At 40.4% G+C, this 23,866-nt stretch overlaps 1 protein-coding gene across 3 annotated transcripts in view; it reads left to right on the top strand.

Annotated features, from left to right (window-relative positions):
• The window catches only part of Ash1l (ASH1 like histone lysine methyltransferase), a 138,029-nt gene that overhangs the window by 40,824 nt on the left and 73,339 nt on the right, over window positions 1-23,866 (top strand). For all 3 annotated transcript variants that reach the window (XM_036190752.1, XM_036190750.1, XM_036190753.1), the window contains exons 4-5: window positions 10,602-10,703; window positions 20,809-21,547. In XM_036190752.1, the coding sequence (XP_036046645.1) occupies window positions 10,602-10,703; window positions 20,809-21,547 (841 nt within the window). The remainder of the gene's footprint in view (window positions 1-10,601; window positions 10,704-20,808; window positions 21,548-23,866) is intronic.

Raw genomic sequence — 23,866 nt, forward strand, 5'->3', positions numbered from 1 at the left:
ATAGCAATTCTGATTTCTTTATGTACTATGTCTTTGTGGTTGTTTGTTGATGGTCTTAATTCTTGAGGTATAAAGACTTTAAAAACAAACTTATTTTAAATTGATCTCCATTTAAAGTGTCTCACCCCAGACACACACACACACACACACACACACACACACACACACACACACACACAATTAAAGAAATTGTTGCTTACCTTTGGGAAATTATCATTCTGAAACAGTTTTCAGTGACAAGACCTGAAACAATCAAGTGACTAAATAATGCTAATATTGGGTTATAACCTTAAAATAAATATCCAGGAGTTGTGTTGATAGAACTAAATGATTGCCTAAATACTTGGAAAAGGACACAAGTTCTGTGGATCAGAAGTGATGCATGAAACTCTTCCCTTTCAAGGGGACTTCCTTTTATCTTCTTTACTGCTATTACCTTATGTGGATTTGGTGTCTGTGAGCCACATGCAGTGCCCTGTTCAGCCTTGGGTCCTCTGGAACTAGGATTACAAATGGTTGTTAACTGCCTGTGGGAGCTGGAAAATGAACCCAGAGCCTCTGCACAAGCAGCAGGTGCATTTAAATGCTGATCTATCTCTCTAGCCCTGAAACTTCTCTTGAATATTCACACATACTGACTTCCTTTCAAAGAATAGACTAGGAAGATGGACACACAGTAACGAAGGGTAAGGTTAACGCAACCTGTGAGGAAACCTGTGAGTGATTGTACATTCCCTGACGTTCAGCAAGTAGGAAATTTCATCTCTGTATATATTTGCCAAAACCCATAATCCCACTGTAATCAGAAAACAGCAGAGAGGAACATGATGTTCAAGCATTTTTCCAGTATTACAGAAAAGTATTAAGGACCTTTAAGAAACAAGGAAAGGTTAGGAAGTCATCGCAGATCATGGGAAACTAGAAGAGGCATGAAAACTGAATACAATGTGATGTCTAAGATCAGACCTTGGAGTAGGAAAGTACATATTTCAAATCTGCTGAACTTCGAATAGTTTGCAGTTGCATCAATAGATTATGCCAGTGTTAATTTCTTAGTTTTGAAAATGTGTATTGGCTATGTAAGATGTTAACATGAGAAGAATTTGGCTAAAGGATACATTAAAAATTATTCAAACATAAGGTTTGTTTTTTTTAAAGCAGACTAAATTGTTAAGCAAAATATGTCTCTGATAACTGATTAAGAAAGAAAAATCAAGGTTGTTTGCTGTTTATATTGATTGAATTTATTATGGGTTAGTTATAATAAAACTGACATTTAATGCGTTATTTTTGTAAATTCCTGGAAAGATAAGTAAAATCGGATTAGGGCTACAGACGTATGGGTTCAAGGCATGTTTTGAGGAGTCAAATCATGAGAACAGGGCTGGAAAAAGGACTCAGAGATTAAGAACACTGGCTGCTCTTCCAGAGGACCCAAGTTTGATTCCCAGCATCCACATGGCAGCTCACAGTCACTTGTCACTTCAATCCCAAAGCCTGATGCCCTCTTGTAGACTCTGGGCATCAGGCACACAAAGACTGGCAAAACACCTATACATATAAAATAAAAACCAAAAAACTGACACAACTCTGGTGTGGTGGCACACACCTTAAATCCCAGAACTCAGAGGCAAGCAGATATCTCTTGAGTTTGAGTCCAGCCTGGCCTACAGAGTGAGTTCCAGAAGAGCCAGGACTACACAGAGAAGCCATCTCAAACACAAAGCAAACTGTCATGAGAGTGGAAGTGGCTTATCGTTGGAAGACTAATGGGTCTGAGGCTGGCAAATGGCTCAAGAGCATGGTGCTCACTGCAAACATGAGCGTCCAAGTTCAGACCATGAACACCCATATGAAAACCAAAAGCCAGGCATAGGATTTACAACCTCAGTGTCCTAGCCAAAGAAGCAAGCTCCAGGTTCAGTTTGAAACCTTGTCTCAAAAATAAGTTGGGGGCGAGGGGCAGGCAGTGGTGCATGCCTTTAACCCTGGCACTGGGGAAGCAGAGGCAGGTGGATCTCTGATTTTGAGGCCAGCCTGGGCTACAGAGTGAGTCCCAGGACAAGACAGCCAGGGCTACACAGAGAAACCCTGTTAAAAAAAGAACGAAAGGAAGAAAAAAATACCTTTGTGTGGCTGGAGCAATGGATCAGTAGTTAAGAGCACTGGCTGTTCTTCCAGACGTCCTGAGTTCAATTCCCAGCACCCACATGGTGGCTCACAACCAGCTGTAACTGTAGTCCTGTGAGATCCGATCCCCTCTTCCTGGTGTGCAGGTGTACATGAGACAAAACACTCATATACATAAAGTACAGAAATCGGTGAAGAAGCAGTTGGAGGATGATACCCTGTTAACACTGGCTGTCATATCTGCACAGGCCACACACGTACATATACAAGCACCCAGTCTTCTAATTTACATGTTCTATACTAACCATGAAAGTCCTAATAGTCTTAACATTATATACTTAATTACTAAGACTATTCCTGGTTTCATCTAATCCTGATAACTGATTTTCTATTATTTGATCTGTATTAGGTAGACAGGAACTATATCTGGTGAGAACAGGTATCTGACATGGAATGTCCAAACATTCCTTTCTTGGTTTTTCAGCATTTTAAAAAATGTACGTATTATCTGGGTAAGGTTTTTGTTCGTTTGATTGGTTGGCTGGGTTTTTTTTGTTTTGTTTTGTTTTAAGATGGTCTCATGTAGTAGTCCAGGCTGATCTTAAAACTGGCTGTGTACCCAAGGATGACTTGATCACTTGCCTCGGTCTTGTGGGATTGCATGGGTACATAGTGCCAATGTTGGCGGTATGCTAGGCATGCACACTACCAATTAGAAAATATCCATATCATACTAACTAAAAGTTTTGGGAGTTTTTCTTTTAATTTTTATTTTTGAGTTTGTACATCTGTGTGTGGGTATGTGTGTGTGTGAGTATCTGAGGCCAGAGGCATCCAATCTCCTGGAATAGGAGTTAGAGATTAATTGTGAGTCACCTGACGTGAGTACTGGAAAATGAATAGAGGCCCTTTGAAAGAACAGTAAGTGCTCTTAACCTCTTAGCCATCCCTCTACACCGTAACTTAGTTTTTTGTTTTTTTTTTTTTTAAATAGTTTTTATGGTATGTGTATAGGTGTTTTGCCTGCATGTATGTCTGCACCACGTGTGTGCAGTGCCAGTAGAGGCCAGTAGAGGGTGTCAGATCCACTGAGACCAAGTTACAGATGGTTGTGAACTACCCTGTAAGTGTAGGGGAATCGAACCTGGATCCTCTGGAGGGTGCTCTTAATCCCTGAACTATCTCTCCAGACCTAAATTAGGGTTGGTTGATTTGTCTGCGTGCGTGCGTATATGTGTTTTGGGGACAGGTCCTCTCTACTGGGCCTTGATTGTCCTGGAACTCACTATTTAGATCAGGCTGGCCTCTAACTCACAGAGATCCTCCTGCTTCTGCCTTGAGTGCTGGGATACAGGTGTGTACCAGCCTGACCAGCGGGATTGTTTTTTTCGTTGTTTGGTTTGGACTGTTTGTTTTTAAGGACAGATCTTGCAGCCTAGCTTCAAATTCAGGGTCTTTTTGCCTCAGCCTCTTAATTGCTGGGATTATAGGAGTGTGCCACTGTAGGTATGTGCCATCAAATTGATCTTATTTTTAGTGTATTTAACTCATAACAAGCTGTACATGGCAGAACAGTCTGATTTTAAAAATGGACAAAACAATAGCAAAGAGTGGCCAGTGGGACAGTATTCTGATTGATTGTATGTAAACATTATATATTATGTGTTTCAGGTATTCCGCTGTTTTGTCCCTCGTGATTAAATGACTATTTTCATTTCAGAAAAGTATTCACTCTGAAAGCCACCCCCACACATACACACAGCCTTGTCTGTCCTGGAACTGACTCTGTAGACCAGGGTGGCCTGGTTGTTGTTGTTGTTTTAAAAAACATACTTACTGAGTTTTGTTTCATTTTTACCTGAAAGGGATAAGAAGCATCGATTGATGAAAATACTGTGATTTTGACACTTTGTGTAGAGTTTTATCCGAGATGCACCCGTAAGTAAAGTATAAATATATAGGGGTAAAATTTGAAAATAGATTGTGGCACCCCTTTAATCCCAGCACTCAAGAGGCAGAGGCAGGTGGATCTCTGTGAGTTGTAGACCAGCCTGGGCTACACAGAGAAACCCTGTCTCAAAAAACCAAAAAAAAAAAAAAAAAAAAAAGAAAGAGAAAGAAACTAGATTATGATGGTTCCGGGCAGTTCCCAGGAGAATTCCATTTTAGTAAATGTTCTAATTTCGGCTTTGTGAAGAATTCCCTAATTAGAGAGAGAAAAAATACTCTGGGGTCTTTTGTTTGTTTTTAGCTTAAAAATCATGAGCACACTACGGGTTGGGGATTTAGCTCAGTGGTAGAGTGCTCACCTAGCAAGCGCAAGGCCCTGGGTTCGATCCTCAGCTCAAAAAAAAAAAAAAAAAAAAAAACAATCATGAGCACAGACCCTAACCCTCCCCCACTTAACTGACGGCAGTAAATGAAATGCATTGCTTTCTGTACGCTTATTTCTTATGTCAGATTTATTAAAGATTTAACTTGTCCCACCTTTCAACCTGTTGACAAGAAACTTGTAGCGCTGTTTTGTTCAAAAGATTCAGGAATAGATTCAGAACTTAAATCCAGGACCAAAAATACTCCATCAAAGTCTTCAAATACTGGTGCTGGAGAAACAGCTCATCAGTTGAAATGCCAGAACCCACATAAATTTGTGGTGGACATAGCAGCCTGCCTATAACTCCTGCCTTAGCAGGTAGAGACGAGGGTTCTCCAGAGCAAGCTGGCAAGCAAAACTATCAGTATCAGCAAGCTCTGGGTTTGATTGAGAGACGCTGCTTCAATTATTAAGGTGGATAAGCAATTGAGGATGCTCCCAACATCAGCCTCAGTCAGACCACTACATGTACTCATGTGCCCACACAAACATGTGCTTCCATACATGCAGATCAGTCATACACACATGCACACCACAAACATAAAGCTAAAATTTTATGCCATGCTTTAATTTTGTTATAAAACTACTTTGAAATACTATTTTGAAATAAATCTATATCTTTGAACTCACTGTAAGCCTCATTTTAAGGCTAGCACAAGTTAGTCTGTAATTCCATGGTTAGTCCAAAGATATATATAGCATTGGAAACATCAGACAGTTTGCTCGTTTAAATAATTTACTAATTTGTATAGTATTTATTGTTGAATTCCAAACAATGTACATGAAACCTGTAGTATATAAATTTGTAAAAAGCCTTTAATATGAATTTAGATTGAAGAAACAAATGTTATCTGACCAGATTACTGGTTTCATCCGTTTCTTTTTTGTTTTGTTTATTTTGAGACAAGTCTCACTATATAGTTCTGGCTGGTCTGGAATTCACTGTGTAAACCAGGCTAACCTGCCTCTACCTCCCAAGTGCTGGAATCAAAGGCGTGTGTCACCATGCCCAGTCAGTGTGTTTTTGTTTTTTTCTAATTCATATTTAGCACCATGACAATTCTTTTTGGTGGGGGGGAGGATTGAGACAGAATTCTATGTGTAACAGCCCTAGCTGTCCTGGAACTAGCTCTATATACCAAGCTGGAGAAAATTCATCTTGGAATAGTTAAGGCCACAGTGAAATAGTTAGGTTGAATCTTTATTTTCAAAGGTATGTGTGGATGTTAGGTTTTTGGGTATTTTTTTTCAAGGGGTGAGGGGTGTTGTTGTTTTGGTTTTGGTGTGGTGTGGTGTGGTTTTACGAGACAGGGTTTCTCTTTGTAGCCCTGGCTATCCAGGTTCTTGCTCTTTGTGCCTGCCTCTCCCAACAGAGAGTGCTGGGGTTCAAGACTTGTACTGCCACTACCCAGCATGGGAGCCTCACTGTAGACCCCTGCTGCTCTGCAGCTCCTCTATAGACCACCTATCCCTAACTCTCACATGCTGGGTTAAAATTGTGTGCTACCACGCCCATTTTTTTTTCTTTTTTTAATTTGTTTTAATTTTTTTATTCCAGTTAGTATGAGAATGTGTGTCTCTGTGGGTGCCCACATACTTATGCACACATGTTTGCCTCTGTAAGAGAATGTATGTGCATGTCCTAGTATGTATGTGAAGATCAGTTAGCAACTCTTGAGAGTGAGGTCTCTTTCTGACCTGGCTTCCAAGAACCCACCTCAGGTTGTCAGGCTTGCTCAACAAGCCTTCTTACTCAGTCATCTCACTGGATTCTGTGTCTGTTCTTTTTGATCCTTCCTCCCTTCTACACACAGATGCTTATTCTCAGAGGCACTTTTCTCTATGGATTCTAATAACTTTGCCCATTTGACTCTCTGCTTACTCTCAGGTGTCTGTGAAAATAGTATTCACCTTTTGGTTTTTCGAGACAGGGTTTCTCTGTGTAGCTTTGTGCCTTTCCTGAAACTCACGCTGTAGCCCAGGCTGACCTTGAACTCACAGAGATCCTCCTGGCTCTGCCTCCCGAGTGCTGGGATTAAAGGGGTGCACCACCACCGCCTGGCAGTATTCACTTTTTTATAGTAGATTAAATCTAGATTTTTTTTTTTAAAACCACAAACCAACTTTATGACAGCTTCTTGGTCTTTGTTTATTTCTGTGGATACTGTAAGATTAGATTATTGTCCTTAGTCTATTTATGTTCTTTTTTCCATTTTCTAACATTCTTACCCCCTACCCCTCTTTTTTTGCTATACCGTTTTCCCCTTATTTTTAAAAAAGATTTATTTATTATGCATGGTGTTCTGTCTGCATGTACACCTTCAGGCCAGAAGAGGGTACCAGATCTCACTATAATGGTTGTGAGCCACCATGTGGGTGCTGGGAATTGAACTCAGGTCTTGGAAGACCAGTCAGTGCTCTCAACCTCTGAGCCATCTCTCCAGCCCATCAGATTTTCTTGAACTAAAATCCGTATAAACACTTTGTTCAATGAGGAATGGAGATTTTGCTGGCAAATCTTACCTCACCATGAGTGAAACTGGGTAACTCCGCTTGGAAGATGACTATGAATTAGAGGAACACAAAATATTAATAGGGGAAGCAGAAAGCTGCTTTGTACTTGTTAAAGAACTAACTAGAAAGTTGGACACCTGGTTCCACTTAGTCTGTTGGTACATCTGTTAGTATTGCTGAGGATTAGATCATCACCCCTTTCCGAGAGAAGCTAGGGTAGTGGCGGTACATTAAGATTCATTTCAGATATACATCTTAATTGTATCCACTTTACACTTAAGGGGAATGATTAATAGCTCTATGTTAGTTTCAGCTCCCTAATTGAGCATAAGTATCTGTTCTACCTAAATTTTTGTTTTAAAATAGAATGTTCATTTAAATGTGTCAGTTACTTAAGTATTTAATATCTAAAATATTTTGGATTTGTAGCTCAGTGAAAAGCACAAGACCCTAACTTCAGTCATTGATATTCTCTCCCCAAGAAACAGATAGCATGAAGAAGAACCTCTTCATATGTAGTAACCACTAACATTTATAAGCCACATTGAATTTTATAAGGTGACATTACAAATTTTACTGTCCCATTTGAGACTTAACATTGTCCTATGATTTAGAGTGCTTTAATTTAAAGTCAGAGTTAAGAGTGTTTATTTGCCTTAGTTTGCTAAAGACTGAACAATCCAACCCTGGTTGCTTTTCTTCATGGTCCATATACTTCATAAATACCACACTGCACTCCACTCTGCATTTCCTTTTGTCTCATGTTTGGAATACAGGTATGTTGGGGTCTCTGCTGGAATAGACATGTTAGTTCTCTCTGGACATTCTCTTACTCCTCTCTAATCACCTAGCTGTGGAATGGAACTTGACAAGCCAATTCCAACATACTTTACACATCTTTAACAGGTTGCTATTTCTTGCTCAAAAGTGACAACGTTGATTTCCAGTCTGAAATCTGTTTACTTTACATCTTCTTCTTACTGTGCCTGTCAGCACTGTTTTTGAACATATCTCAGGGATACAACTTTATTCTCTCAATATGCACTATTGCTAAGAACAGCTCTGTTCTGTATGAACAGGGGATTCAAACACACTTTTAAAAATGAAAAATGAAAGCCTTCCTGAATTTTTATTCCAATCTTCTATTTAATTCTAAGAATAGGCTGCTGGCCTCCATTACTTTCAGAAAATGAAAAATGGCTCAGAAGCTAAGTGAGCTAAGCCATCTCTCTCTCAATTGTTTCAGTTTCTCAGGAATTGCTGTACAATGCTGCCAATAACGATCTCCGGGGATCTGACCCCCATTCCACCTCCCACTGCCTCCTCAGCAGCTCCAGATGCCACCAAAAGAAGGAGCTTTGAAGAAAGTGCCTGTACCCTCTTTAACCCTGAGGTGGGTGAGGCCAGGCAGGGTGATTCTCAGGATATCCTGATGATCAAAGGTATAGTTGAAGCCTTCATGAAGACTTTTTGAAGATGACCAGGAAATTTGGGAAAAGTTACCAAATAGCTTAGAAACTGAAGCTGGAGCTCAAGAACAGAGAGCACAAAGGTCATCTGAACATAGTACATGGTGACATGCATGGCCTTAGCCTGGAGAGCAGACTAGGTACTCTTCTTTGCTTCTCTTTCCTCCCACCTCCGCAGTCTAGCCAGATACCAAGCATGTAAAATATACCCAGTAGATGCCAGTTTGTGGCTGAGAGAGAGAACTACTAAAAGTGCTCTTAAACTCCCTTTGTTCCCTGGCATTTAATCTCCATTGTTTGCCCATTCAACAGAAATGGTGACAGAGCTCAATGATGTCTCAAGCTTCTTGGCCACTGCTGTCTTCTGTCTTGGCTACATAACTGGGGAGGAAGTCTATATCTGTCCTGTATATGAAGTTTTCTGTATTAATACTTACTCTTCATTGATGCCTTCCTTGGCTTTTTACTTACTAGATGTTTTATCATACCATTTAGCTCTGTAGTAGAATATCTGAGCCATACAACATGGGGATTTTACTGTACAGTTGGTTTTCAAAAATCCCTTTTTATATCTCTTTGAATTCAAGACTAAACAATCTTTGTTCTTGAGTAGATCTTACATCAGTCATCACTGTGTTAGAAGTAGGATGCCCGTTACAGCATAAATTTTCCTAGTATCTGACTTCTCATTCTTGAATGGTGAGTCATGCATCTTATAAACAGTTTATACTTTTTCTCTTAGAGCAAGGGAAATCATAGAAACTTAGCTGCATTAAAATCTTCTGTTCCTGTAATGTCCTTCAGAGATAAATCCTGTCTTCATTAGAGGGTTAAATCCTCTAGCAGTTCTAGATGGTCTCCTCTTCCAGGCTTTCGTTTCTTTTGTGGCTCCAATTTTATGTTGAAGCTTATTTTAGATATAAAAGTGAATAATTTGGAGTGCTTCTAATTCTTTTGGCAAATACAAAATTGATGTTTATTATGTATTTTCAACAGCTGGCTTTTTAAGATTATTATGAAAGGAGTATTAGAAACAATACTTTTTATAGAAAAATAATCTTTCCTGAACATCATTGTTTTCTTCCGAGCAAGAGATGTACTAAATTATGCTACATCAATTTGGGGTTTTGCTAAAATTATAAGACCTTTTTTTAAGGGAAATTAAATGTTTTTATGGCATTTTATACCTATAAACTAAGTAACCTTAAATGTATACCATTAAAGATATATTTACAAATAAATTTATAATCGGTTCTTTAAATATTTTGTATTGAAAACAGAATGTGAGTATTTGTGAATTGGCTAAGATGATGGACTTCACCTGGTGTGGTGCCACACGCCTTTAATTCTAGCACTGAGGAGGCAGAGGCAGGCAGATCTCTGAGCTCAAAGCCAACCTGGTCTACAGAGCAACTTTCCAGCACAACCAGAGCTACACAGAGAACCTCTTGTCTCAAAAAACCAAAAACAAACAAACAAAAGATGATGAACCTGAGGTCCAAGCTTCTACTTTGTATCTGAGTCTATTAAATAAGATACCTGAGTTGGATAAGTATTATTTATTGGTATATATGATGAGTTTTAATAAAAAATAAGGAACAGGTTAGATTATCAATTTTTATCAGTAAATATTTCATAGTGATAGTACATGAAACTAAATCACAATTTATTTTTGTCCTACCATTAAAACTAGTTTTCTGCTGGGTGGTGGTGGTGCACGCCTTTAATCCCAGCACTCGGGAGGTAGAGACAGGCGGATCTCTGTGAGTTCGAGGCCAGCCTGGTCTACAGAGTGAGTTCCAGGAAAAGGCGCAAAGCTACACAGAGAAACCCTGTCTCAAAAAAACAAAAACAAAAACAAAAACAAAACAAACAAACAAAAAATCTAGTGTTTTTCCTTTCTGCTAATCTACAATTCTGTGAGACCTGGGAAATTCTATCAGCAGCATCTGGCATGGGTTCCCCTGGCCACACTCTTCTTACTGTGAGCTTACGTGTCATGTTACAGGGTATGGCGGTGAAGCAGCTACAGTTTGCTCTTCTATCACAGCGCGGTCTAACAGTCACTTCTTGTAGTCTTGAATTGTCTTTGATTTCTTTGTCTTTCTTCCCAGGTTCTCAGTCAACTTCAGATAAGCCTTCCCAGCGATCATCAGAAAGCACAAATTGTAGCCCTACCCATAAGAGGTCTTCCCCTGAGAGCACCTCTTCAACAGGTAGGTGCTATTGTTTTACTAGGCTTTCAGGACAGTTTCCTGTCTGCCACTGGAGATTGGCAGGTCTGCGTGAACAGACAAAAGGGGTCTTGTCATCTCAGTGTCACCCCGAATGTATATCGGAGAAATTGAAGAGTTTCACTTTTAACAATTGAAATGTAAGGGCACTGGAAGATGGCTCAGCAGTCAGGAGCATGGACTGTTGTTGCAGAGACCTGACAGACACCACTGGCCTCCACAGGGATCTGCACGTGGACACATACTCACACAACAGACCACATAACGTTTTAAATTGAAATTATGTAAAAGTATATTCTGTAATAGTGTGGCTTGAAGCCCTTTAGTACATTATTGTTGTTGTGTATATTGGCACATGCCTGTAATCTCAGCAGTTGGGAGGTAGAATTAGGATTATCCATGAAATAACTAATTTAAAGGTAAATCTCTCAAATATTCCCATTAAGTATTTAATTAAAAAATACAAAGTAGGCTGGTAATCCCAGCAATGGAGAGACCGAGGCAAGAGATATTTCTGTGAATTTGAGGACACTTTGGGATACATAGCAAGACCCTGTCTCAAAAGTATATATGGTAATAATAATTATAAGGCCCCAAAATATAGTTCAGTTGATAGAGTGCTTTCCTGGCATTCATGTAGCCCTGATTCTTTCCCCAACACTGCATTTTATATAGAACATACCTAGGTTACATGACACAATATCAAAAGAATAATTAGAAAGCATTGTTGAAAAACATATATCATTGTTTTGAAGACTCTTAACCATCCAAATGACGGTTCTCCAAACCAATTTATACATGTAATGTGGTCTTCATAAAATTCATTGGAAATGGTGGGCTGATTCTAAAATGTTGTTCCTTTTATTTTTAAAATCTAGAATGAAAATGATTTCAGAATTAATTAACTCATGGGGTTATTTGGGGTTTTATCCATGGCACATATATACAATATACATTGTTATTTTTACATATTCCTTATGTGTGTGTGCTTGTTCATGGTGCATACATGCCACTTTGCATATGTGGAGGTCAGAGAACAACTTTCTGAAATTGGTTCTGTCCTTTGCCATGTGGAACCCTAAGACTGAACAGACTCATCACAGATTGTCAGGCTTGGTTGCAAGTATATTTACCTGCTGAGCCACCTCACAGGTCCTAATTCTAAAATTTATAGAGGACCCAGTGTCTGTTGTGGCTCACACCTGGAGTCCCAGTACTTGGGAGGCTGGAGCTCGGGATTTACCAAGAATTTGCCAGCCTGAGATACAGAGTGAGACCTAGTCTTAAAAAGCATAAACGGGGGCTGGAGAGATGGCTCAGTGGTTAAGAGCACTGCCTGCTCTTCCAGCGGTCCTGAGTTCAATTCCCAGAACCCACATGGTGGATCACAACCATCTGTAATGAGATCTGGCACCCTCTTCTGTATACATAATAAATAAATAAAATTTTATTTAAAAAAAAAAAAAAAAGCATAAACGGGAGTCAGGCGGTGGTGGCACACGCCTTCTTTAATTCCGGCATTTGGGAGGCAGAGGTGGATGGATCTCTCTGAATTTGAGGCCAGCCTGGTCTACAGAGCAAATTCCCAGACAGTCAAGCACACCTAAGGCTACACAGAGGAAGCCTGTCTCAAAAACAAAACAAACAAACAAACAAAAAAAACATAAAAAAGTTTAAGAGTATAGCTCTATTGGTAAAGTATTTGCCATTCCTGTTAAGACCCTAGATTCAATCACTAGTAACACACACACACACACACACACACACACACACCAAAAGAAAAGTATACCATCTATAAAATGCCAGAGCAGTTTCGTTCTTTCAGAAACAAAATTTGAAGACTTCCACGTGGCTTACTATAGTGCATAGCCTGGGGAGATGGCTTAATGGGTAAAGTGTCTGCTGCACAAGGACCATAGTTGGCACCCCAACACTCCCAGAAGAGCTGTGTATAATAAATGTGTCTGTGACTCCAGTGCTAAAGGTATGGAGACAGGTGGAATTTAATATCAGAGCCAGTTTAGCCAAATTGATGAGATCCAGAGTCAGTGCAAGACCCTATTTAAAAAAATAAAGTACAGATTGAGGAAGACACCCAGCATTGAACTCTAGCTCCTTCAAGCATATACATGTATTGGCATCTGCATGCATGTGTTCACACACCTACACATTTGTACATAAAGCCCACATACCACAAAAAGACAGTGTGATATTAGTGAAAGAATAGACACATTTTTACCAGAGGTAAGGTCAGAGCCTGGGACTGAACAGCATCCTAACTAATCAGTTATGACCACCTGTCCTCAGAAGACCAGTGCAATGATAAATAGAGAAAAGCAGTAAAGGGATATTTATTCTGTGTGCCTATATTTAGGAGAGATACATAGAGTTCCATTGACCTCCCTCCTCTAAGTCTACCATTGGAATCCTAACATGAGGTTTGGGTTTAAATAGATGATCAATATGCATAAAAAATAGTCCTGAGGCTGGGCAGATGGCTCAGTGGTGGTTAAGAGCACTTCTTTTTGCGAAGGAACTGAGTTTGATTCTCAGCACCCTTGTGGTGCTTCACTAAAATTGGAACTGGCCAAAAGGCACAAGATACAGATATACATAGAAGCAAAACACAGACAAAACAAAATAAATAAACATTAAATATATTTTAAGCTGAGCGTGGTAGTATGCGCCCTTAATCCCAGCACTTGGGAGGCAGAGGCAGGCAGGACTCTGTAGACCAGCCTGGTCTATGAGTGAGTTCCAGGACAGCTGAAGCTACATAGTAAGACCCTGTCTCAAACAAACAAACAAACAAAGGCTGGGGTTGGTGGCACAAATCACTAATCCCAGCACTCGAGGCAGAGGTGGGCAGATCTCTATGAGTTCAAGGCCAGCCTTGTCTTCAGAGTGAGTTCCAGGATAGCCAGGGCTGAACAGAGAAACCCTATCACAGAAAACAAACAAGGAAAGAAAGCAGTCCTTCAGGCTCCAGGCTTCAGCAAGTGTCAGTATTGGTGAAAACTTTCCTGAAGACAAATTCCTCCTCTAGTTAGCCATTTCCTTATCCTATATGATGTCTCTGTGAGGGAAAATTGTCTCCGTTATCTGATAGCCAAGTGAAAGAGCACACTTTTCTTACCCTTTGTGATAGTTTAAATGAGAGTGGCCCCCAGGGGCTCATCTATTTGAATGTTTGGTTCCCAGTTGGAACTATTTGGTAAAGGTTAGGAGGTGTGATCTTGTGGGAAGTGTGTCACCGGTTTCAAAAGCCCACAGCAGGCTCAGTCTCTTTTGCTGTCTGCCCCCATTGTGGAAAAGATGTAAACTCTGAGTTACTGCTCCAGTGCCATGCCTGCCTGCTGCCATACTTCCCACCATGATGCTCATGGACTCACTCTTGGAAAGCACAAGCAAGACCTCAATTGAATGCTCTCTTTTATAGACTGCCATGGTCATGGTGTCTCCTCACAGCAATAGAACAGCGGCCAAGACAGGCCCCTTTAACCCCAGCACCTGGGAGTCGGAAGCAGCCAGATCTCAAGGCCAATGAGTTCAAGGCCAGCCAGGCCTACATAGTGAAACTCTATCTCTAAGAAAAGAGTGTCCATTCCTGCCAGGACTGTAAACATATAGTAGGGCTTAGTAAAACACAAAGTCTGGAAGTGGGGCCTTTGAGTTTGTGTTGTGAAAAAAGGTATATGTCTCCCCAGTTTGATAATCTGAATCACAATAAATAAATATAATTAAAAAAAACTTTAAAAGACCAGTAATAGTTACTTCTATATAGACTTCTTTTAAAAAGTCTTTATTATTTATTTACTGTGTGTGTTTGTATAGCAAGAGCACAGGACAGAGGCCCAACGACAGTTTATAGAAATCAGTTGTACCTTTCCACTTGGTGGGCCCCAGACAAAATTCAGATCATCAGGCCTGGCAGCTAGTGTTTTCACCCACTGTACCATCTGGGGGGCCTGTACATTGCCTTTGGAGTGGTGGTCTTTGTTGTTATGGATGAGTTGGTTAGTTGTTTTTCTAGGCTGGCCTAGAATCATTGTGTAACCCAGCCTGGGCTAGAAACCAAAGAAATCCTGTCTCAACCTCAGAAGTAGTGATGTTGCAGCGTGAGATCCCATCCCTGCCCTTTCAGTTCATTCGTCTCCAACAGGAGTTTAATGTTATGAAAATTGTTTTTTTAACAAAAATGAAAAAAATCGGGAAGATGGCTTTATAAAGAGAGAAAGGACCATTGACTGTAGACCATGGAAATTTTAACTTGAAATAGGTTTCTGTGAACTTTCTAAAACCATAAAACGTAAACACATGGGAGAAAATCTTCATGACCTTGGGGTAAACAAAGATTTCTGAGCCAGACATGGGGCTCAGTTTGTGATCCTACCCATCTTGAGCCTGGGGTAAGAGGATCACTGTGAGGTTAAGACCAACCTGGAGTACATGGAGAAGTCCAGTCCTTGGCATAGCATTATGACATATGCCTACAATCCCAGCAGTGCGGAGTTGAGACAGGAGGTTCAGGAATTCAAGTCCAACCTCAGCTATATAATGTTTTAATTTGAAGCCAGTCTTTACTACATGAGTCCCTATCTGAAAGAAAGAAAGGAAGGAAGGAAGGAGAGAGGGAGGGAGGGAGAGGGAGGAAGAGAGAGAGAGAGAGAGAGAGAGAGAGAGAGAGAGAGAGAGAGAGAGAGAGAGAAGAAAGATTGTTTTAATGGGTCATAGATGATTCACACTGAAATTTCAGTCCTTGGGTGGCTGGACCTTTACTTTCTGCTACTCTAAAGGCTGATTGTGCCTTGCCTACATAAGACCTTAGGCTTAAACCTGGGTAGTTGGGGAAAAATAATGAAAAAAAAAATAATGTTTTCTTTACCAATTAAAAAAAGAAACATTTTGTTGTTTGTTAAGGCTGGTAGGTTGAGGCAGGCAGATCTATCAGTTGGGAGGTAGATGCAGGAGGTCAAAGCCAGCCTGGGCTACAAGTGACCCTAAAAACAAGGAACTGAGTCTTCGGAAGCTGAGAGAGAGACTTCAAAAAATGTACAAGCTTGCAAAAGCAAGAGGAGGGAGAGCAAAGAAGGAAAAGTGAAGCTAATTGGCGGAGTCCAAGAACAAAGTGGGCTAGCCTTGGATCCAGCACTCAGAAGGAAGAGGCAAGTGAATCTCTGTGCAGTTGTAGAGTCTGTCTCAATTAAAGAAAAGAAAAGAAAAAGATTTACATATAAGTAAGGTAAACAGGAAGGGCAAGATAATTCACTGGAAAAAAGCACTTGCTACCAAGCCTAAAGACTTAAAGTCATGATCTCAGACTCCACATGATAATGAGAAAACCAACTCCCATAAGTTGTCTTCTGACCTCTCCATACGTGACCTATGGTACAAATGTTCCCCCCCAAAAACAGTAAGTTAAGTTTTATGCCCCATAATTTCCTATTTTTATTCAATCAATTTGCTTGTTTTTTGTTTTGTTTTTGTTTTCCGAGACAAGGTTTCTCTGTGTAGCCCTGTCTGTCCTGGAGCTTGCTCTGTATACCAGGCTGGCCTCAAACTCACAGGGATCCACCTGCCTCTGCCTCCCAAGTGCTGGGATTGAAAGTGTGCACCACCACCACCCAGCTAACCAGTTTTTTGTAAAAAGAAGCTAGAAAAAGGACTAGAGAGATGACTCAGCAGTTAAGAGCACTTGCTGTCATAAAGAGGACCTTGACTCTGTTCCCAGCAGCCATCTGTAACTCCAGGTACTGAGATCCAGCCCCTGTCTTGTGGCCTCCGAAGGAATTGCATGTATTTGGTGGACTTAAATATATGCAGGCAAAAAAACCAAACAACTTATATGCAGAAGAGAGAGCTTGGTGGTTAAGAACATTTATCCTTTAGCCATTCCAGCACTTCTGGCTCTTGAAGAGAACTCAGGTTCACTGAACACACCATACATCAATCCAGTCCCTGGGCCTCTTCTCATCTACACAGGCATCAAACACACACATGCTACACACACATACATGCACAAAAACACATAAAAATCAGGCTCAGAGGTTGAGAGCACTAACCGCTCTTCCAGAGGTCCTGAGTTCAATTCCCAGCTACCACATCGTGACTCACAACCATCTGTAATGAGATCTGGTGCCCTCTTCTGTATACATAATACATAAATGAATCTTTGAAAAAAGATCAGTAAGTCTAAAAAAGGGGATTATTACAGGCCGTGGTTCAGCTAGTCCTACAGCCACTGTCCACCAATGGAAAGGCCACCTTCAGAGTACTGAAGTGAGCTTCCTTCCACTTTCAGTAGAGGAAGGAGGGGGAAGGAGAGATTTTTTTTTTTTTTTTCAGAGGGGGCATTATTTATTATTAGTGGCCAGGATATGGCTGGGTTGTTGAAGATATCAGTTCTGGTGTCTGAACAAAGTAGTTCAAAGAAGTCCTCACAATTTAGGGGCTGAGATGTGTTTCAGATGATACTTCTGCTCCAGGATGCATCTCTCAACTCATAAAGAATGTCCCTTACAGGGCTTGGAGCAGTGATTATCTTCTGAGAGTCCAGAGTGACTGCAGATTTAGGATAGTGGCTTCTCTCTGCCTTCAGCTTTGAAAGGGTAATGAGAGAGGTCAGACAGAGCCTCCCTTAGTGATTAACCTGCCTGTGTGCAGCAGTAACTAGCAAGCCCAAGAGAAGGCAGGCACAGTGCGTCAGAAGCGTCAAGTAGGAATCATTTCTTTTCAGCAGACAGATTCTCAGGAATACAACCACATAATAAAACTGTGTTTTCCAGGTTTCCATTGTATGAAATTCTAGAAAGGCAAACATCATCTGTATTGAGAGGACACAGAAACAGTGGGTACCTTCTTGACTTATGCCCATGATGATCTGAGTGGAAGGATACCTAAGGACTTTTTAGGCTACTGGAAATGATTTTGTTTATCTGTGTTGGACAGTAGCAAGGGTGTGTGTGTGTGTGTGTGTGTGTGTGTGTGTGTGTGTGTGTGTGTGTGTGTGTGTTCATGCACTCATGTGTACATGCAAGCCGTGACCAGAGCACAACTTAAAGAAAGTAGTTCTTGCAGTGTGGATTCTATGGTTAGGGTCTGAAGCTGCTCTAACAGCCCTAGAAAGCTAATCCCATCCCCCCCCCCCACCACCCACCAGTTAAAGGCACAATGAATGCAGAAGGCAGAAAAGGGAAGTTTATTCAATCTGGCCACATTGGGAAGAGGAACAGAGATCACTTACCTTATTCCTCCCCCACCTTGTTCATTTTGAGAATTTTAACATCAAGTTACTTGGAACATTCAGAAAACTCCACTTCCTGATTAGCTAGATATATCTATAATTCCTAGTACTTAGGGAAATGTCTGGAATTGGGCGAGAAAGATGGCTTAGTGGTTAAAAGCACTTGTTGCCCTTCCAAAGGACCTGATTTTTGTTCCTAGCATTTTATATCCTCCTCTGGCCTTAGAGATCATCTGTACCCTGTGACAAACACATAAGTACATATAAATAAAGTAAAATAAGTGGGTTTTTTTACAGACAAGAATGATAGCATTGTTTCCTGTGTTTGTTTTTAATAGGGACTCATCTAGTCCAGATTGGACTCAAATTCACTATGTGGCCAAATTTACCTTAAACATCTGATTCTCCGCCCTTTACCCAAGTACTGGGTTTGTCCCCAAAATTTGATACATGCTGTTGTTACATACTAGACAGGCACTCTACAGACTGAACTCTAGCTCTAATAACATTTCCTTAATTTTAGATGTGTGTGTGTGTGTGTGTGTGTGTGTGTGTGTGTGTGTGTACATGCAGACTATCATCAGAGGATAACTCTGAGAAGTTAGTTCTCTCCTTCCACTACTGCGGGCCCTAGGGTTATCAGCAAATGCTTTTATCCTAAGCCATCTCAACAGCACTAATTTCAATATTTTTGGATATAGTTTTGCTATGCCTGACTGTCTTGTTCCTCACTATGTAGCTCAGGCTGTCTTGAAATTTTTGATAAACCTTCTGGCTCAGCCTCCTGTATGCTGAGGTTACATTGTTATGAGCCACTAAGCATGTCAGCTAAGGCCACATTTTAAAAACATGTAGATAAATTCATTGATTAAAAAACTATGACCTGAGCCAGGCAGTGGTGGCAAATTCGTTTAATCCCAGCATTTGGGAAGCAGAAGCAGGTGGGTCTCTGTGAGCTCAAGGCCAGCCTGGTCTACAGAGCGAGATCCAGGACAGCCAAATCTACACAGAGAAACCCTGTCCTGGAAAACAACAACAACAACAACAACAACAAAAAACAATGACCTGTAGATATTAATAGTAAATATTAGGAGTTTAGGTACTGTTTTAGTTTCTTTCCTGTGATTAAAAATGCCTTGGAAGAAGACACTTAAGGGATAAATAGTTTATTTTAGCTCATAGTTGAAGGTAGCAGGAGCTTGAAGCAGCTTGTCACATCATATCCACAATTAGGAAATATAGAGGGATAGATACAAACTGCCTCTCAGTTCCCTTTCTCAAGGTATGTAGTCCAGGATCCCATTTAGAAGAAGGACCCCACTTACTGTGTGTGGGTCTTCCCCATCTCATTAACTAGATCAAGATTGGGCTGAAGAGACGGATCAGCAGGTAAATCTATAATGCTGCACATGCCTGACAACCTGAGTTCAACACTCCAAATCCACATCAAAGTCGAAGGAGAACTGAAGACAAAATGTTCTCCTCTGACCTCTGTTTGTGCATAATTCCATGTATTCACCCCACACATGTATACACAAAATAAAATCATTAATTCCTTTAGAAAGATAATCTCTTACAGGCATGTTCAGAGCCCATCTCCCAGGTGAGTCTGTATTTTTTCAAGTTGACAATTCACACTTACCTAACCCATCACAACACTACCCCTGTCCACTTGACACTCAGACACATCACTTTTAAGCTATAACCTTCCATCCCTTGTCCCCACACTCTCAAGATGTAAAATGCATTCAGTCCAACTTTTAAAGCTTCCAACCCATTAAAAGTCCTTAGTCATGGAGCTAAAGAAATGATTCAGTCGTTCAGCACACTTAACTCTTCTTGAAAAAGATAGATGTTTAGTTCCAATTACAGATATAATAAGATGGATAGTCTGTGAGAAACACACAAGAGTGACCCCCCCCACACACACACACAAATTTGATTCCACACTAAACACATATAAAAAAAAGCCACAGGACTTAGGAGGCGAAGGGAAGAGGATAACCTTACCTAGTCAGTTATAGGCAAGCCTGGGCTACAGTGTAATACCCTGTTTGAAAAAGCAGGAAGAAAGAAGGGAAGGAACCCATCTTGCTCAGGATTTAGCTGAGTGTTAAACAACTTGCCGAATATAGGCAAGTCTCAGGCTTTGATCACCAACAGTCAAAAAGAAAGAGAAGTTTAGCTCTTTTTCTAGTCTTCAACTATATAGCCTTTAATACTTCTTCACCTTTTGTTAGTGTAGAAAGTTACTTAGCTAGGAATGGTGGTCCACATCTGTAAGTGCAGCACTTGGGAAACAGACATGAGGATTAGGAATTCAAGATAGTCAAATGTAGTAGATTCAAGGCCATCCTGAACTACAGAAGACCTATCTTAAACAAATACAAGAATGGGTTGGGAGATGGATTAGTTAAGAGCTCTTATTGCTTGCTCTCCAGAATACCTGGGTTCATTTCCCAGCACCCATATCCAGCAGCTCACCAACTTCAGGGGATCTGACTCCTCTTCTGTCTTCTGTGGGAACCTTTGTGCACATGCCATACACACATACACACAAACACACACACACACACACACACACACAAATTAAAAATAAAGAATTAATTAAATTAAAAGCTGGTTGATTGCCTATAATTCTAGTACTCAGAAGATAGAGGCAGTGAGGCTCAATCACTACAACTTGCAGACCAGCCTAATTTGCCTGGTAAATTCTAAGCCAGCAAAAGCTTCGTAGCCCAACCTTGTCTCAAAAGGCTAAGAAACAAACTTAAAGAGACAAAACAATTTAGATAACTCAGTGATCAATTTTTTTGTCTGTGTGTGCTGTGTTGTCTCTTTTAGTGAATGGAATTCCCTCCAGAAGTCCCAGATTGGTTGCTTCTATGGATGATTCTGTAGACAGTCTGTTGCAGCGAATAGTACAACATGATGAGCAAGAGTCCGTGGAGAAAAATACTGATGCCTCAATTACAACTGTGTCTGTACCACCTTCCTCCAGTCCAGGCCATAGCCATAGCAAAGAGCGAGCCCTAGGTAAATCAGATAGTCTTCTAGTGCCTGCAGTCCCAAGTGACTCTTGTGATAATAATATCCCACTCCTTTCTGAAAAGTTAGCAAGTAGATGTTCCCCCCATCATATTAAGAGAAGTGTAGTTGAAGCTATGCAGCGCCAAGCTCGGAAAATGTGCAATTATGACAAAATCTTGGCCACTAAGAAAAACCTGGACCACGTCAATAAAATTTTAAAAGCCAAAAAACTTCAAAGGCAGGCCAGGACAGGGAATAATTTTGTGAAACGCAGACCAGGTCGACCTCGGAAATGTCCCCTCCAAGCTGTGGTATCAATGCAAGCATTCCAGGCTGCCCAGTTTGTCAACCCAGAATTGAATGAAGGTGAAGACGTAGCACTGCACCTAAGTCCAGACACAGTTACTGATGTGATTGAGGCTGTGGTGCAGAGTGTGAACCTTAACTCAGAACATAAGAAGGGGTTGAAGAGGAAACATTGGCTGTTAGAAGAACAGTCTAGGAAAAAGCAGAAGACAGTGCCACAGGAAGAAGAACAAGAGAACGATAAAAGGTAATTTCTTTCTTAAGATATTGTGGTCTAAATAACAGCAGTCTAACTAACTTCTTTATTTTCTTGTTTATTTATCCTGTGTGTGTGTGTGTGTGCTGCTTCTGTGGCAGATGTAGGATAAACCCAAGGACAACCTGTGAGGTCTTTTCCACCATATGGATCCCAGGAATCTAACTTGGCTCATTGGTCTTGGCAGCAAGCATCTTCACTGATGAGCTATTTCCCCAACCCCAGCCTAAGTGTCTCCAAACTATACTATACCTATATAACTGAGTCTTCAGGCCTGCTTTCTATTATGTAAGAATATTTTAGGTGAAGTACTCATGCATGGCAATGATTTCAGGCTGAAGAACAATCTGGAGTTTTAAGGCCAATATGAGCCATACTAATATTGAATAGTAGGCCACCCTAGGCACATAATATAGCTAGAACCTTTCTTAAAACACAAGGTGGCCAAAAAACATTTTTACATGGTAAAAAGTAAAAGGACTTAAGATTCAAACACAAAATGCACCTTTAGGAAATGAATTTAAGAGTCGTTTGTGATACACAACCAAAAGAAATTTTTTATTTTTTAAGACATTGTCTCACTTTGTAGCCTAGGCTGGACTAGAATTTATGTACAGACCAGGCTAGCTTTGACCTCATAGAAAGGTCAGCCTGCTTCTGTTTCCTAAGTGTTAGTATGTGCCACCATATCCAGCTTCAGTCAGTCAGTCTGTGTCTGTGTGTCTCTGTCTGTGTATGTTGTGTTTTGTTTTGTTTTCTGTCCTGCAGTTTGATGTTGCTGAGACAGACTCTCATAGTAACTCCCTGCCCCCCGCTTTGTCTGACCCTCTAAAACTAACATCCTGCTTTCTGTTTTGTGATTTTGGCTACTCTTAAGTGCTGCTTATAAATGAAATCACATAGTAGTTGGTTTTTTGTGACTGGTTTATTTCACTGAATATAGTGTCCTCAAAGGGAGTTGCAGCAGACGCTCTATAAGACTCTCTTGGGTCTGAGCAGGATCACAAATGCACTTCTATAGAGAGATCTTCTTGGAGTAATGTATCAAGGACCACCAAGGTTACTCAAAATACCTGTCAGAGACCTCACAATGAATTTAATGACATTCTAAATGGTAGGCATTTGCCTTCAGTTTTGTTGTTTTTATTTGCTTGCTTTTGTAGGCAGACTCTCATTGAACTGCTCGGGTTGACTTCAACCTTGCTCTTTGTTGTCTTGACCAGTCTTTTTACCTTAGCCTCCAGCATGTACATTCATTCCTTTTTCCTTCCGAGTTACCTCCCCAACCCTGACATGTTCATTTCCAACAAGCTCCAAACCTGATGTTGATGCACATGTCCCATGAGCAGCACTTGAAACATTACTACTGTGAAGAGTTGATAGTTGTGACAGGATAGCAGAAGACATTGGTTTTTGGCAGGAGCGTGAAATAGAATCTCAGACAGAGGAGTGGATACCTTTGACTGGTTGGATAGCAGTGGAAAAAAATAAGTCTCCTAACATAGTGAGATATAGCCTGTTTCTGCACAGCTTTTTTAACATTTGAAATAAATGTATAGCTAAGGAAAAAATTTATCATCATATTAATAGATAAAGGAAAATAATTTGACAAAATGTAAAATATATTCACAATTTAAAAAAAATGGTGCTAGAAGGGGAGTCAGTGGTTAAAGAGCACATGCGACCCCAAATTCAGTTCCCAGCAACCAAGCCAGCTAACTGCCTGTTACTCAAGCTCTAGGGGATCCAATGCTTATCATGCACACACATTGATTAAAAATAAATTATTTGTAATGAAAAATAAAACAAAATTTTAAAATTACTTTTAAAAAATAAAACAAAAAACAGCAAACATGGAAATGGTGAACTAACCCTGTAATCCCAGCACTGAGACAGAAACCTTGCTTTAAAAAAAAAAAAAATCTAATCATAGGGACTGGAGACATAGCTTGTGGGTTAACATGCTTACTTTGCTATCAGAATTCAGATCCCTAGAAACTCATGTGAATGCTGGGTAGACATGGCAGCCCACCTGTAATTACAGTCTTGGAAAGTGAAGACAAGGGGTCCTCAGAGCAAGCTGGGTAGGTATACTCTCCATTTCATGGTGGTCTCAGGTAGATGGAGAGACCCTGCTTTATTGAAAAAGGTAGAAAAGCTATTGAAGATGATTCTCCATATCAACCTCAGGACTCTATACATTTGCACACACACACCCATACTCACAAAAAAATAACATACATGTACAGATGATACACCACAGAAAAACAAACACGAACAATGGAGAAGGAGCTAGAGAGAAGGCTCAAC

Source organism: Onychomys torridus, chromosome 6 (assembly GCF_903995425.1).
Source record: "Onychomys torridus chromosome 6, mOncTor1.1, whole genome shotgun sequence".
Lineage (NCBI taxonomy): Eukaryota > Metazoa > Chordata > Mammalia > Rodentia > Cricetidae > Onychomys > Onychomys torridus.